The sequence below is a fragment of the Canis lupus genome, chromosome 2, assembly GCF_011100685.1.
Source record: "Canis lupus familiaris isolate Mischka breed German Shepherd chromosome 2, alternate assembly UU_Cfam_GSD_1.0, whole genome shotgun sequence".
NCBI classification, from domain to species: Eukaryota; Metazoa; Chordata; class Mammalia; order Carnivora; family Canidae; genus Canis; species Canis lupus.
In genome coordinates, this window is record NC_049223.1 from 81,692,305 (window position 1) to 81,708,259 (window position 15,955).

General features: G+C 49.1%; 1 protein-coding gene across 7 annotated transcripts in view; it reads right to left on the minus strand.

Annotated features, from left to right (window-relative positions):
• FHAD1 (forkhead associated phosphopeptide binding domain 1) overlaps nucleotides 1-15,955 on the minus strand; it is a 122,462-nt gene that overhangs the window by 93,427 nt on the left and 13,080 nt on the right. For all 7 annotated transcript variants that reach the window (XM_038531924.1, XM_038531926.1, XM_038531923.1 and 4 more), the window contains exon 3: nucleotides 7,544-7,750. In XM_038531924.1, coding sequence (XP_038387852.1) covers nucleotides 7,544-7,750 — 207 coding nt within the window. The remainder of the gene's footprint in view (nucleotides 1-7,543; nucleotides 7,751-15,955) is intronic.

Consider the following 15,955-nt stretch of genomic DNA (forward strand, 5'->3'; position numbering starts at 1 on the left):
CACCACATTCATTTATCTTTAAACTTGTAAAGGTAAAGCAGTGGCCCAGAGAAGAAGTGATCTAAGATCAAGGAACCAACCACAAGACACGCAGTGAAACGTCACACACAGAAACTTTGAACAAATACAGTTTTCTAGCTACAGCAGACTTCAGACTACAAATCCCAAGTATCTTTTCAAAACTCGTACTGGGAAGAGCGTTCCCAAGTTTTAAAAGAAAACTTCCCCATTGAAGAAACAGTGAAATTTATAATATACAACTGCGGTGTGTATTACACGTTAATGCCTAGCACTTGTATCAGCCAAATCTCAATGCGAGTCTATTACGACGTGTGCAAATGCATATTACGTATATACATATTCAGAACCACATATTTCCAGCTTTTTGAAAAAAAGATGGGATGAAAAGACTGTTTGAATCTATTTTCTCAGCTTGCCTATTTTTAATGATTCCTCAGTTAACCAGGTAAAAGGAACTAAGCAGCACGTTCCTGGAGCCCAGCAGGGCTTGAGCTGGGCCAGCTCCTTCTCCCTGTCCTCACCTCCATTCTCAGCTTTTCTTTCAGGAACTAAAGTAAAATAGGAGAATCAGTGGAGCCGGGGGTTATAAACAGAGGCTGGTAAATGTTTTCTGTAGAGCCAGACAGTAGATATTGCTGGCTTTGCACGCTGCAGGCTCCACCCAACTAGCTCTGTCGCTGTAGCAGGACGACAGACGTGGGTGACATTGACGTGACACAGGACGGCTGGTTTCCCATAAAACTTTATTCACAAAAACAGGTGACGGCCTGGATGCGGCCCGCGGGCTGGAGTTTGCCAATCTCTGGTTAGAGGCGTGGGATTGAGCATCACATGCTCCCTCTTTGTGGCTGACCATCCGTGGGCCCTGACGAGTGCGTTCCTTTTGTGCCTTGTCTGAAGAACCGGGTGGTAACGGCCACTTCCCAGCCCGTGGGACGTGAACAGCGAGTGCACACTCCAGCTTAGAGTCCTTCCTCGGAGGGGCCACGCACCCAGCAGGAGCCAGCAGGCACTCCCAGCGGGGAAGGGCGGGACTGGGTTTGCCCTGGAGCTGCAGCAACCTCCAGGGAGAAAGTTAGGGGAGGCCAATAGGGAAGCCAGTAAGTGCAACTGCATTTTCTTCTACTGTTGGTGGCTTTCGCTTTGGCTGCCGTGAAAAATCTTCCCCAACAGCACGTGGGACGGCAGGTTGGCCTGGGACCCGCAGGACTTGCCTCCACGGCCCTGCAGTGAAGCCCCCGCCCGAGCCCTCGCAGCAGCAGCAGCAGCAGCAGCAGCTCGGCGCCCCGGGCCACCGGCAGGAAGAGCCCCTGGAGCCCGGGGGACTTGGGAGAGCGACCTGTCGGCCCTGGCGCTGGCTGTAACCCTAACATACGCCGGAGGAAGTCCCAGGAAAATCGCTGGGCACCACTCACACGATGATGGGGTGGTCCCGATGACTCGTGCAGAGATTCTCAAGGGAGAGGCAGGGCGCCCTGTGAGTAACACACCCGCCTGGTGGACGCTGGAAACGAAGGCTGAGGGAGGTGCCATGAGTCGTGGCTGGAGTGCGGACTCGGGCCTGCGGACCCCCAAGCGCCTGCTTTCCTCCCTGGCTCTGCACACCCTCCCGGTACAGCGGGGACCCGCAAGGGCTGCGGGGCTGCGTCACGTGGGATGTCGTAGGAGGTACCCAGGTCATGTGGGAGAGGGTGGCTGGACGAGGTACAGGGCCGAGCAGCCGAAGGCAGGGGTGGTCACGTTTACCACCGTGGGGGCCCCCCTACCCACCCCTGCTGGCCCCGGTGGGCGAGGTCAGCCCGGAGCCCAGTCTTGGGTGGCCGCTGTTGGGACCACGCATGGGGAAGAGGAAAACTGCTTCCGAGGGCTGCCAACCTGTGCATGAGACAGTTCTGCACATCCCTTGGGGTGCCTGGCTTACCTTTCTCCCTTCTGGGCATTTCCATCAGACCTGCCAAATTTCAGAACAGAGGAGGACACGATTCACCTGTTTGGGTGAGGTGGGTCTCCTCGCCTTTCCGGCTGCCCTATCAGGATGCCAGCGCCGAGGCTTCCACACCTCCCTGTCTGGGGACCAGAAGGTGCTACACGGGCAGCCACAGACGAAAGCCGCGACATGGTGGGCACACCCGGGTCGGACTTCGATGGCCTGGTGCTGAGGCACAGGCTGTTACTCCGTCTCCAGCTGCTCCAGGGCCACCGCCAATGGCCCTGCACCCACGTCTTACACAGCTGGGCTGGGGGTGGAGGTGGGCGCCGTCCATGTGCACCCTGGCGTGAATGGTGACCCTACCCCTGTGCCGCACAGAGGCCCTAGGTTCCGCTTCGGTGAAGGAGCTTTGATTTACAAAGTGTGTTCCCGGACGTACCCGGGGGCAGGTGCCAATGCCTCCCGTCAACCAAGAGGGGCTTTTGGGGGGATATTTTTTCATCTTGGAGGTCGTTCTGCAGGTAATCTTTGTGCACAGGACTCCACCTGCTGGCAGGGGACGTCTTGGGAGGTTTGCAGTCCCAAGGAGCACCCACCGATGCGTCGTCCTGGCCGTGAACATGCTCGTGTGCTTGATTCTGAAGCGGAGTGTTACCGTGAGCTGTCACGGGGGCCGGACGCGGGGCCACGCAGTTTACATGCACTGCCCACAGAGTGCCACGGTGGCTCCGTGTTAGTGCCCCGACGTTGCAGGCCTGGGAGCCGAGGTGCGAGCGCGAGGTGACGAGTGTGCGAGCCTGCATGAGCGCAAGAGCGGGCTGGACTGCGCTCCCGTGGCCTGACCGGGACGCACAGTCCACCCACCGCGACGTCTGCTAACACGTGTGGCTGCCTGAGCTCTCGCCACTCTCCACCCTCACCCCCAAGAAGACGCTGTCACGTGCCTTCTGATTGGTTATGGTCGCCACCAAGCCTGGAATAAATGTTTTCGTTTGGGAACTCTTCAGCCAGGAAGAGAATAGCTCCGGTCATGCCCCAGCCTTCTGACACCTTGATGATCCTTCTGGAAAACACTACCTCAGTGGTGGTTGAGGGGGGACACAGTGCCCCTCACCTGGGACCCCAAAAACCAGTCATAAGCAAGAGCACGCAGCAATCAGGATGGCCACAAATGTCTTAGAAAAGCTGGACCTCAAAGTATTTAACGAGAGATGCCCTTCATCACCTCCTCTTCCTTCCTTCCTCCCGTCCAGCCTTCCTTCCCTCTTTCCCTCCGTCCCTCCTTCCTTCCAGGCCACAGGGCTGCCCTCACGCAGGCCCTGCAGAGGATGCCTCGGGGGATACCCTGCATGAACGTCTCCCAAACTAGGAATGCCCCGAGCAGAGAGCACTTTTGGGAGGACGGAGGAGGGAGGGGGAGTCCTGCGCAGGGGGGGGGGGGGGGGGGGGAAGGTGGCTCCCTGGGGAGGCCCAGGCTGCTACAAGCGCCCTGGGCACAGGCCGGGGGATCATTTATGCAGCTGCTTGCGGTCACTTAGGAAATGAAGCGGGACGCACACGCTTGGAGAAATAAGAATTTTTAAAAATTCGTGTATATTCAAGCGACCGCAACAAGTGTGCTTTGCTGTGTCTGAAGACCAGTCGGTGATACTGCGCTCGCTAGCGTTAGATCAGATGGCTTTGTCCCCTCTAGGTCCCCGCGGGTGGGGATCCAGATTACTTCGGCGCTTGGCCAGCTGTGTGACGCTGGGGAGATGGAGATGACTTAACCTCTCTGAGTTTTGGATTCCTTGTCTGGAAGACAGGGATCATGAGAGAACCCACCTCGCAGGCCGCTCTAAGTGTTAAATAAGAGAAAGCAGGCAAATTGCTGGGCACAGTGTCCTTCCTCTCGGTGGGTGACTCCTGCTACTCCCCCCGCCCCCCCGCCCTTTAAAGCACCTTCTTCTCTAGTCAAGATTCGAGGTCTTCATCACCATCCATTACACTTAGTTCACATCAGAAGCACCTCTAAAAATGAAGTGCCCCCCCTTCTGTATTTGTACCCCCAGGTCCAAGACACCCTTGTTCACAACTGACAACAGGCGGGCAGAGCCATCGATGGATAAAATGGCTCGACAAAGTGGGGTGTATACACACGACGGAATGTTACTCAGACGAAGGGGGGACTGTGACACGTGGGGGACGTTACGCGGCGTGAGTGAAGCGACACAGTCACGCAGGGAGGGACGCTCTAAGATTCCCCTTCCACGAGGTGCCCGGAGCGGCCAGATTCACAGAGACAGAACGAATGGTGTGGGGGGGGCGGAAGGAAGGGCGAGTCTCTGTCTACGGGGCTCAGGGTTTCAGTCCGGGCAGACGAAGGGAGTTCTGGAGACGGCCCAGGAGCCGCGGGAGTGCGAGGCCGCGGAGCCGTATACTTAAAAACGGCGAAGATGGCCAAAGTTTTCAGCATTTGACCACAGTTTTTCAGATTAAAAATGGAAAACAAACCAAAAAGACACCTAAGGACCTCCCTAAGGTTTTTTGTTTTGTTTTGTTTTGTTTGGGGGGTGGGGAGGGTGGTAACAGAAATGGATGGAAATAGTCTGAAAGCAGAACGGGACGGACGCCTCACTCTGCAAATGTACAAAAATGGGCTGAACTGTCGGCTTCCTGTGAATGAAGTTCATTTACGTTATGTAAGTGAACTGAGCTCTTAGCTCGCTGAGAGCAGGCGAGCCGACGGATGCCACGCTCACGAGGAGCCGAGCGGGTGGTGAACGCGTTGGCGGCCTTGACTGTGCGATGGTTACCTGGCGGCCCACGGATGTCACAGCCCATCAGATTGCATCCTTCAAACACGTGCAGTTCATTGTGTGTCAGTCACACCTTCGTAAAGCTGCTTCCCACCCCCACCACCTCTTTTTTGTTTTTAAAGTAGGCTCTACGCCCAGCTTGGAGCCTAATGTGAGGCTTGAACGCGGGACCCGGAGAACGAGCCCTGAGCTGAGATCAAGAGTCAGACGCTTAGCGGGCTAAGCCACCCAGGCGCCCTCCGTAAATCTGTTTTTTTTTTTTTAAAGCACAGTTTTCCATATACAAATGAACTCATATTTTCTTAAACAATGCCCCCTTTTGATGGATATTTAGGTTTCAATTTTCGTGTCCCTATAAATACCATTTCCATAAATATCTTCTTATGAAAAAAACGCAGACATTGTCCCCCTTCCCCCTGCCGGCAAGCCACAAAAGGAGAAGTTCTCAGGGTGGGGGCCTGGGAACCTGTAATTTTGTTGAACATTCCAGAAACATTCTTATAATCAGACTTGTTTGAGAAACATTGACTCAAACTTCACCAACTTGGATTTACAGGTTTGGAGTTTGAAATTCCATTTTCTTTGGTTCTTGGGGGAAAAAAATCTGTAAATGCTCTGTACAAGGGATTCTAAATTTAGGGTTCCCTTCTGTTGGGGGTGCATCAGAATCCCCAATGCAGACCCCACTCCCAGAGAGGCTGTGTAGCGTCGCCAGATTTAACGTAAATAGAGAGATTAAAAAATAAAAAATATAAATGGGACATAGGGTAACCAATTAACTCTGAATTTCAGCCAAATACCAAATAATGTTTTTTAGCATAAGTGATTCCTTGCAATATTTGGGATAAGCTTATACTAAAAAATTATTTGGTGCCTATCTGAAATTCAGATTAACTGGGTGTCCTGTGTTTTATCTGGCAATCGTAAGCCATGAGTCCTCGGGCCTGTGTGAGGCCCAGGGATCTGCACTGTTGGTCTGCTCCCCACAGGGTTATGATGTATGGGGGGGAGGGGCAGGCTTTAGAACCCGTGCTGAGGACTCTGGGTCAGGTCAACACCTTTGGGTCAGGAGCTGCCCCAGGACCCTGGCGCGTCCCATGAACAAACACATCTTCTGAGGAGGATAAGACAGCTGAGCAGAAAAATCCACCCACTTCTTCGAAGTCAAACATGATGGATGTGGCATCCTGGCCCACGCAGCTGGAGGGACATCACTGATCTTCTCGGGGTGCATATTTACGGCTGCCCGTGGGCTCGAAACCCCAGGAGTCTGTCTAGATCCTCTAAATTTTATTTATGCTCAGCCTGTCCCAGAAAGGAATTTAAGCCTTGGAGGCCTCAGTCCACGTATCGTTCTTGGGGGCGCGAGTCAGATAAATGCGCCAACTCACTGGGACCCACAAGGTGGATACCAACATGTGCTCACCGTGAGTGGGCACCGGGCTAGTCTTCAATTAGAGTTGACTCTTTCAGAACCTGAAGGTGAGCCTGCAAGGCCTCTGCTGTCATTGGGCCCACTTTGTAGAGGAGGTTCTGGGGGCCCAGGAGCTTGCTCAGGTTCGGGGGGGTCCAGGGTCTTGCTCAGGTTCTGGGGGGTCTGGGGGCTTGCTCAGGTTCTGGGGCGCCCAGGGGCTTGCTCAGGTTCTGGGGGCCCAGGGTCTTGCTCAGGTTCTGGGGGCCCAGGGGCTTGCTCAGGTTCTGGGGGGTCCAGGGTCTTGCTCAGGTTCTGGGGGGTCTGGGGGCTTGCTCAAGTTCTGGGGGGTCCAGGGTCTTGCTCAGGTTCTGGGGGGTCTGGGGGCTTGCTCAGGTTCTGGGCGCCCGGGGGCTTGCTCAGGTTCTGGGGGGGGCCCAGGGGTTTGCTCAGGTTCTGGGGGGTCCAGGGGCTTCCTCAGGTTCTGGGGCAGCCTGGGGGCTTGCTCAGGTTCTGGGGGGCCCGGGGGCTTGCTCAGGTTCTGGGGAGCCCAGGGTGTGCTCAGGTTCTGGGGGTCCTGGGGGCTTGCTCAGGTTCTGGGGCGCTGGGGGCTTGCTCAGGTTCTTGGGGTCCAGGGGCTTACTCAGGGGCACACACAAGCACTCAAATGGTAGAGCTAGGATTCTGACCAAAACCTGTGTGGCTAACGGCCCCCCGCCCCGGCCCCCATCCTGCCTCTCTGGGGAACAGTATGTTCCTTCGTCACTGAGCTTTAATGGGGAAGCTTTGTATTACATTTTGCTCTAACTGGGGCCATATTTCAGGTCAGGATCCAAGGACATTTCTGATCGGGGCATAACAACAGCTGCCACGTGCTGAGTGTCTGCTCGGGGCGGACACTGACTTTCATGCTTTGCAGGTGGATATTCTCTCCATGTCACGCAGCCCTGGGGAGCCTGGCACCCAAAACATAAAGAGCCCTGGCTGAGGTCACACAGCAAGGGAGCTGCAGAGTGCTCATCGGCCTAAGATGAAGCATCCGTCTCTGAGTTTTCAAAAGTACACACCTGCTTTCCTCCTCCCCGAACCACGTTGGCAGTTTTAGGAGAATGCTGTGGTTCTGGTCGGCCTCTGCGCAACTCTTACATGTCGTTCCAGGAAGTTCCCAGAAGAGGGCGCAAGGACCCCACCCCCACCCCCCACACCATCCTACCAGGATCCACTTTTGGTGTGAACCTTGCAAGGTCCAGTGAGTCCATGTCACTTGTGTGCGGAGCCTGAAATCCGAGTGGCACGCTGTGGACAAGCACCACCCTTCGGGTGCACGGAAGGCGACACGACACGGCACCTCTGGCCCCCTACCCTGCAAGGGCCTGGACTCACCGAGGGTGGGTTTTCGATGACCAGTTCATAGGTCAGCCCTGTAGACCCAAATCTCAGGATGTCTCCGGGTAGCAGCTTCACGGCCACATTCTGAATGTGGCACTCGTTGACGAAGGTGCCGTTTCGGGAATTGAAGTCCTGGAGAACAAAGCTGTCCTCGGCCTCATTGTATTCGATAAGAGCATGATGGTTGTCGATGTCAGGAGACTGAAATACAGAAGGAAGACCGCTGTAACCAGGGCTCCTAACGTCTACTAGTGAGCACTGGGTACCAGAAGGTGCTAAATGCCTTGCCTGGCCAGCTGGTCACCACAGCCCTCATTTAAAAATGATGATGCCTGGGGACACCTGGGTGGCTCAGTGGTTGGGTGCCTGCTTTGGCTCAGGGCGTGATCCTGGAGTCCCCGGATTGAGTCCCACACTGGGCTCCTGCATGGAGCCTGCTTCTCCCTCTGCCTCTTTCTTTGTGTGTCTCTCATGAATAAATAAATAAAATCTTAAAAAAAAATAAAAATGATGATGCTCGGACTCTGGGCTGGGTGTGGAGCCTGCTTAAGACTCTCTCTCTCTCCTTCTGCCCCTCCCCTCCACCCTTCTTCTCTCTCCTAAGAAAAAAGATGACGCTCAGGGTCAGAGAAGTTAAGTGACCTGGCTAAGGCTACATGGCATAGTGGGGCTGGGGTATGTGCTCTCTGACTCCAGCCCCAGAGCAGGTGCCCAGGTTGTGGGGAGGGGGACCACGTAGCGCAGAGGCAAAGGAGCTTGGGGGAGTCTGGAGGAGCACATGTCTGGCTCCTTTAGGGGAGTCAGCCACTTTTTATTTTTCTGACCCATGGAGCTATGCTTTTGGTGGTCCAGATGGCAGGACAGAAAGCAAGAATGTCCCCAAACACAAACCAGGAAGGCCAGTTGGCAAGTGACAACTATCCACTTTCCTGCAAGGAAAATCCTGCGTCCGTGGAATAAGTACATATAGTTAAGGGGGGGGAAGGTTTCTAATGATCACCATTCATTAATTTTTTTGTTTGATTCATTTTAAAAATAAAAAATAAAAACATAAAAATAACATTTAAAAAAAGTTACAGAGAATGAGAACTGGGGAAAAACACCAAAAAAAAAAAAAAAACAAACAAAACATTAAAATCACTTCGGCCCCCACCACCCTAGGGGCGAGCACTGATAACACTGTGGTTCCCTTCTTTCTGGTTTTCTGTCTATGCTTAAAGTCTTTATAAAAAGTTCAAACAAAATTGAGATCACACCACATAACACAGTTCTATGACTACCTTTACAAAACCTTGATGTACAATGAAGATAGCCCCATAGAGATTGGTTATTTCTAAGAATTTAGCTAATTGGAGATGACTTGCTTTTTAATAGGAGGCCAGGAGTGACTACATTTCCATAAAGAAAGGGACCCGGACAGTGTGTCTGTGAGTTGCCAGTGGGGGTGGGGTAGGGTGGTGGAGTCATTCCATGATTCCACTTTGGTCAGAGAGTGAGCAAAGTTCAGCATCCAGGAGGAAATACCACGTTGCTCGGCTGCGGGGCTCTGGACTATGGCAGCAGGGCACATGTGAAGTCTTTCTTTCCAGGATGCTGTTATTAGACATCCACTCCAGTCCAAGACTTTGCAGTTAGTTTTTAAATTTGTCTTCTCAGTCTACCTCATCTGACGTTCATGCAAACATAGTTGCACTTAGAAAAGTGTAAAGTCCCATAATACAATGATAACCAATAGTTTGTATCAATGATATAATAACAGCTTATATTATATAGCTTATATTATACTGTACATTATATACCAGGAAATTTGCTAAGTGTTCTACCGAATTATCCCATTTCATCTACCCAATAACCCAAAGGACTAGTTCTCCATTCTGTAGATAAGGAAACTGAGGCACAGAATGATTAAATTTGCCCAGAGTCACCTAGCTTGACTAGCCTTCACTAACCTGGCATGTACTCAGATTTGCTTGATTCAAATGTCTGTATTCTTACCCACCTTGAAAATTTTTATCATACACGTGGGCACTCAAAATATGGAAAGACAAAAAGCAAGCAGGAGGAACTATATTAATTTCAGATGGAACAGACTTGAGAGCTAGGAGTGTTACCAGGGATAAAGGGAGGCATTATGTGATGATAAAGGGGCCACTTCTCCAAGAAAACATAACAGTCCTTAATTGTATGTGCTTCAAGATAGAGCATCAGAATAAGTGAGGCAGAGAGCGATAGAAGTTTGAGTAGAAACAGACAAATCCATTATGACAGTTAGAGTCTCCAACATCCTTGTGTAATGGACCAATTCTGCAGGCAGAAAATTAGTTGGGTAAAGCTGAACTGAACAATACTATCAAGCAACTGGATCTAATTGATGCATATAGATCGCTTCACCAAATAACAACAAAATGCATGTTGTTCAAGCTCACATGGAACATTCACCACGACAGACCACATTTTGAGCCACAAAGCATAACAGATTTAAAAGAACAGAAATCTTACAAAGCATGCCCTCAGCTTACAATGGGATCAAACTAGAAATCAATAGTAAGAAGATAGCTGAAAATTGCAAAGTATTTGGAGATTAAATAACATACTTCTAAACAGCATGTCGTCTAAGGAAGAAGTCACAAGAAAAAGAAAAAAATTATCTAAATGAAAGTAAATGCAAATGAAAGTACAACTTGTCAGAGTCTGTGGGATGAGGAAAGCAGTGCTGAGAAGGAAATTTATACCATAGAATGCATATATTAGGAAAGAAGAAAGACTTAACATCAATAACCTAAGCTTCCACCTTAGGAAAATAGAGAATGAAGAGCAATATAAGCCTAACACAAATAGAAGGAAAAAAAAAAAACACAATAAAAATTAGAACACAAATGAGTGAAATAAAAAGACAAGAAAATAATAGAGAAAAATCACTGAAATCAAAAATTGATTCTTTGAAAAGATCAATAAAATTGGCAAGCCTCTAGTAGGCTAACCAGGAAAAAACGAGACAGGATACAAATTACTAAAATTAGAAATGAAAGAGAGACCATTGCTACTGATACTATAAACATTAAAAGGATAATAAAGGAACATTATAAATAATCCTATGTCCACAAGTGTGATAACTTAGATGAAAGTGACCAACTCCTTGAAAGACACAAGGTACCAAAACTCATTCAAGGAGAAATAAGTGATCTGAATAGGCCCATATATAATAAAGCATGTGAATCAATATAATAATCTTCTAAATAATAATCTTATAAAACAGAAGTACTAGGCCCAGATGGGTTCATTGGTGAATTCCAACAAATGCTTAAGGAAAAAATGATACCAGCTTTCTACAACCTCTTCCAGGAAATAGAAGAAGGATCACTTCCTAACTCATTCTGTGATGACAACATTACTTTAATACCAAAACCAGATAAAGACATTAGAAGAAGGGAGAACTTCAGGCCAACATCTCTCATAGATACAGATACAAAAGCCTCGACAAAATATTAGCAAATCGAATCCAACAAATGTGTGCAACGAATTGTGCACCACAAGCAAGCATGCAGGTATGCACAGCTGGGTCAACACTTGAAAATCAGTTAATGTAACCTATCACCTCAACATGCTGGAGAAGAAATGTCACATGATCCTATCACTAGATGAAGAAAGAGCATTTGAGAAAATCCAAAATGCATACATCATTAGAAAAAGAACACAAAACTTCTGGCAAAGTAGAAATAGAGGGGAACTTCCTCAACCTGATAAAGAACATTTACAGAAACCCTAAAGCTAACATCACATTTGATGGTGAGGAACTAGAAACTTTCCCATTAAGATCAGAAACAGGGGGGCAGCCCGGGTGGCTCAGTGGTTTAGCACTGCCTTCAGCCCAGGGCGTGATCCTGGAGACCCGGGATCGAGTCCCACATCGGGATCCTTGCATGGAGGCTGCTTCTCCCTCTGCCTGTGTCTCTGCCTCTCTCTCTCTCTGTCTCTCATGAATAAATAAATAAAATCTTAAAAAAAAGAAATTAAAAATACAAGAGCACCGAAAAAAAAAAAAAAAGAAAGAAAGAAAAGAAAAAATAAAAGAAAGACCAGACAGACAAACTTAGGTATAAATCTAACAAAATATATAAAGGTCTAGATGAAGAAAACTATAAAATCTTGATGAAAGAAATCAAAGATCTAAATAAACGACAAGATAGCCCATGTTTATTTGTAGTTCCTTAATGATATATGATGTTTAGCATCTTCTCATAGGCTTATTTGCCATGTGTATATCTTCTCTGGTGAGGTGTCAAGTCCTATCTTTTGCCTATTTTCAAAGGCAAGGTTGTCTGTTTTTTTATTGTTGGGTTTTAAGACTCATTTATTTTGGATACATGTTTATTGTATTACTACTCATAATTACCTCAAACTGGAAGCAACCAAGATGTCCTTTAAAAGGTAAAGGGATAGGCAAATTGTGGTATATTCGTACAATAAAATAATAGTCTGATAAAAGACATGAGCTATCAAGCCACAAAAAGACACGGAGGAACCATGTAAATGCACATTGCTTAGTGAGAGACGCCAGTCTGGAAAGGCTACCTAGTGTATGATTTCAACTGTATAAAATTCTGTAAAAGGTAAAACTATAAGAAGAGTAAAAAGATCAGTGGTTTTTGGGGTCTCCAGTGGACGTGGGACAGGATGAATAGATGCAGTACAGGCATTCTGAGGCAGTGGAACTGTTCTGTATGACCCTGTAATGGGGCTTACTATACATTTGCCAAAACCCAATGAATGCACGGAGTGAGCCCTAATGTAATCTACGGACTCTGGTTAATAATAATAATATATCAACACTGGCTCATCAGTGGTAACAAACGTCCCATGTTAAATAAAGCAAGATGTGAATAATAGGGGAAGCTCGGTGTGTGTATGGGGCGGGTGGATAGATGGGAACTCTAAGTACTATCTGCTCAATTTCCTATAAACCTCCATCCGTTCTAAAAAGGAAAGCATTTGTTTCAACGTTACAGCACATTAGTTCTTTGGCAAATGCCACGCACATCGTGGTTATCATTATTCCCATTGATCTCTGTCTTCCATGAGCCCTTGATAATCCATCAAAGAGAGAAATTCTATGCGTTACATTTTGTTTTTCTTTTCCCAGGCTTCATTACTTTCAGTTCCTCAGTAGCTGTCAGGCCATTATTAAGAAACCAAAATAAATAGGAAGTTTTGAATGACTCTATAACATGGGGTGAGGCCCTGCCACATGTTAGGCCAAGAGAGTGCTTCCCGGCACTGCCCTATAACACGAGACCCTCTGCTTCCTTGGAAAATTGCCAAAAGCTACTGTTGGGACAGAAGCCCTGCTGCTAAGATGGGCTGAACGTGTGAGCTCTGTCCTGCTGAGCTATCCCACTATTCGCTAGCGGGAATGTCAAAAGGTGCAGCTCAACGTGAAAGATAGTATGGCGGTTTCTCAAAAAAAAAAAAAAAGAATTAAGAGTAAAATTATCATATGATCCAGCAAGCCCACTCTTGGGTATACATCCAAAGGAACCGAAGGTACGGGCTTGAAGAGATAGTTGTACACCCATGTTCACAGCATTACTTGCAGTAGCTCTAAGGGTGGAAACAACCCAGTGTCCTCTGACAGATGAGTGGGTCAGCAAAACGTGCCAAGTACATACGATGGACTGTTATTCAGCCTTAAAAAGGAAGAGAATTCTGATGCACGTGACATGGGACGAACCTTGAAGACCTTACGCTGAGTGACATAAGCCGGTCACCAATAGGCAACTACTGCCTGATTCTACGACTATGACGTACCGAGAGCTGTCAAGCTCCCAGAAGCAGAAAGTACGACGGCGGCTGCCAGGGACTGGGGGGAGGGGAAATTGGGAATAGTTTGATGGTTTAATGGGTACAGAGTTTCAGTTTTGCAAGATGAAAAGGTTCTGGTTGGTCACACAACAATGTGAACACATTTAACACCGCTCATCTGTACACTTAAAAACGATCCAGATGGTAAATGTTATGTGTATTTTACCACAATATTAAAAATGGCTACGATGGGGGTTCAGTTGGTTGGTGGTTCAGTTGGGTGAGTGTCCAACTCTTGGTTTTGGCTCAGGTCTTGATGTCAGGGTCATGGGATCAAGCCCTGCGTTAGGCTCTGCACTCAGCACAGAGTCTGCTTGTCCCTCTCCTTCCCCCTACTAGCATATGCTCTCTCTCATTTGCTCACATAAATAAATAAATAAAAATATTTTTAAAAACATGACTAAGATAAAGTGCCTCAGCCAACATTGAGATGCTGGCACATGGCACCGTCAGGACCAATATTTGCACCCTTGACTTGCCCTTATGCTTTTCAGACTAGACAGTGATTTAATAGTGAGAGAGGAGTGGAGTGGAATTGACTATGGAACACACATCTTATTTTACTATTTATTTATTTACCTATTTATTAAAGAGAGAGAGCATGTGTGTATGCATGTGTGCTGGGGGGTGGTGAGGGGTAGAGGGAGAGGGAGAGAATCTCAAGCAGACTCCATCCATGCCTAGCATGGAGCCTGACCGGGGTCTTGATCTCAGGATCCTAAGATCATGACCTGAATTGACTTCAAGAGTAAGATGCTCAACCGAATGAGACGCCCAGGTGCCCCCAGCCCATGCATTTTCAAAACACCTTTTAAAAGTATTTAGGGGCCCGTCCCCTGCCAGATGTCCTCCACTTGCCCCCTGATCCCCTTGCCCTCTGCCCCAGCAGGCCAGCCCATGAGGCTGATCAACGGGCTGTTGCGCTCCTTGCCTCCAGTTTCTGGTTGGGGTTGGCCAACAGGGGATCAGACATCTGAGCAGGGAGGAGAGAGGTTGGGGTGTTTATTCCCCTGCTCCCTCTCTGTGGGGTCACCATGGCCTGGGTGCAACCCTCCATCACCAAAAGCCACAGCTCCTGTCGGGGGTTCCAGAAGATGTAACCCCATCACCCCTCAGGTCTAGGGGGTGAGGACAGCCCCTCACTCTTAGCGGCTCTGGGCACCATATGATCCTGGGGGGTTTAAGCCTGGCCACCCCCTGTAGCAGTCGCTTTACAAGACCTGCCTCTGTCACTCCACACACACTCTGACGGGCCCTCTGCTCCCTGCCAGGACCTGGGGTTCCAGCAGGCAGGAGCTCTCAGACGTAGCTCTCAAGGCCCCTTCTCTTGGCCGCCAAGGGGCTCAGGGTGGTCTTGTCATTACCCCACTTGGTCTGGCCTCGGCTCCCAGAAGGTCTCCTCTCTGTGTCTTCAGTCTCATGGTGACCCCCAGTATCATGTCCCCACCCATGAACGTGCTCATCATCACCCCATCCTCAGAATGCCTCCCCTCCCTTTCCTCTGTTGTCCAACTGCCTGGAGAGTGTTCCTTCCCACCTGAGTCCTCAGCCCAGGGCCACTGTCACCATGGCCTCCCCAGCCTCTCTGCGGCAGCTGGCACTGATGTCGGGGGAGGCACATGGCCTTGTGGTTGAGGGGCCGAGAGGCAGGACAGTACGGTGCTTAATAGACTGGCCGTGGAGGAGGGGGGCCTGGGTTCAAATCCAGCTCTCCTACTTCCAAGCTGGGTGAACATGGGCATGTGAGCAAGTCTCTTAGAGCCTCAGTTTCCTCTTCTGTGAATACAGACCACAGCCTATTAGTTATTGTGACATATAAATGAAATAAGACATATAAAATCACTTAGAACTTAGGCACGTGTCGAAAATGCTGAAATGCTCAGGATTATGAGAAAGGGGGTGGGCTCTGGGGTTAGAAAGCCTGGAGGCCGAGCCCCACCTCCACCACTTCTCTGCTGTGCAGCCTGGGGCAAAGTCTCTTGCTTCTCTGTCGTTGTTTCCCATGAAAAAATGGGTTTGATAGGCCGTGCTTCGCAGGGTTGCCAGAAGGTACCATTTGAAGGAATTTTCATTCATTCCATCATTCTTTCATTCATTCATTCATTTGAGAGAGAGAGAGAGAGCATAAGCAGGGGGAGCTGCAGAGGGAGAGGGAGAAGCAGGTTGTCCACTGAGCAGGGGCCCCGATGCAGGACTTGATCCCAGGACCCTGAGATCATGACCCGAGCCCAAGGCAGAGGCTTAATCGACGGAGCCACCCGGGTGCCCCTGTTTGGAGGAATTTTCAAAGTAGCAGGTTAACATTTTAAAAATTAAATGATGTGTGTGTGTGTGTGTGTGTGTGTGTGTGTGAGAGAGAGAGAGAGAGAGAGAGAGAGAGAGAGAGAGAGAATCTATTTCTTTCCACCTTTTGGTTCGTGGCGATCCTGTCCCCCAGCCCCTGCCCCTTATTGCAAGAAAGATGTAGCACAGACATCATGAAAACTGGGGTTTTCTTTCTTTCTTTTCTTTTTTTTTTTTTTTTGAAAACTGGGGTTTTCAAAAGAA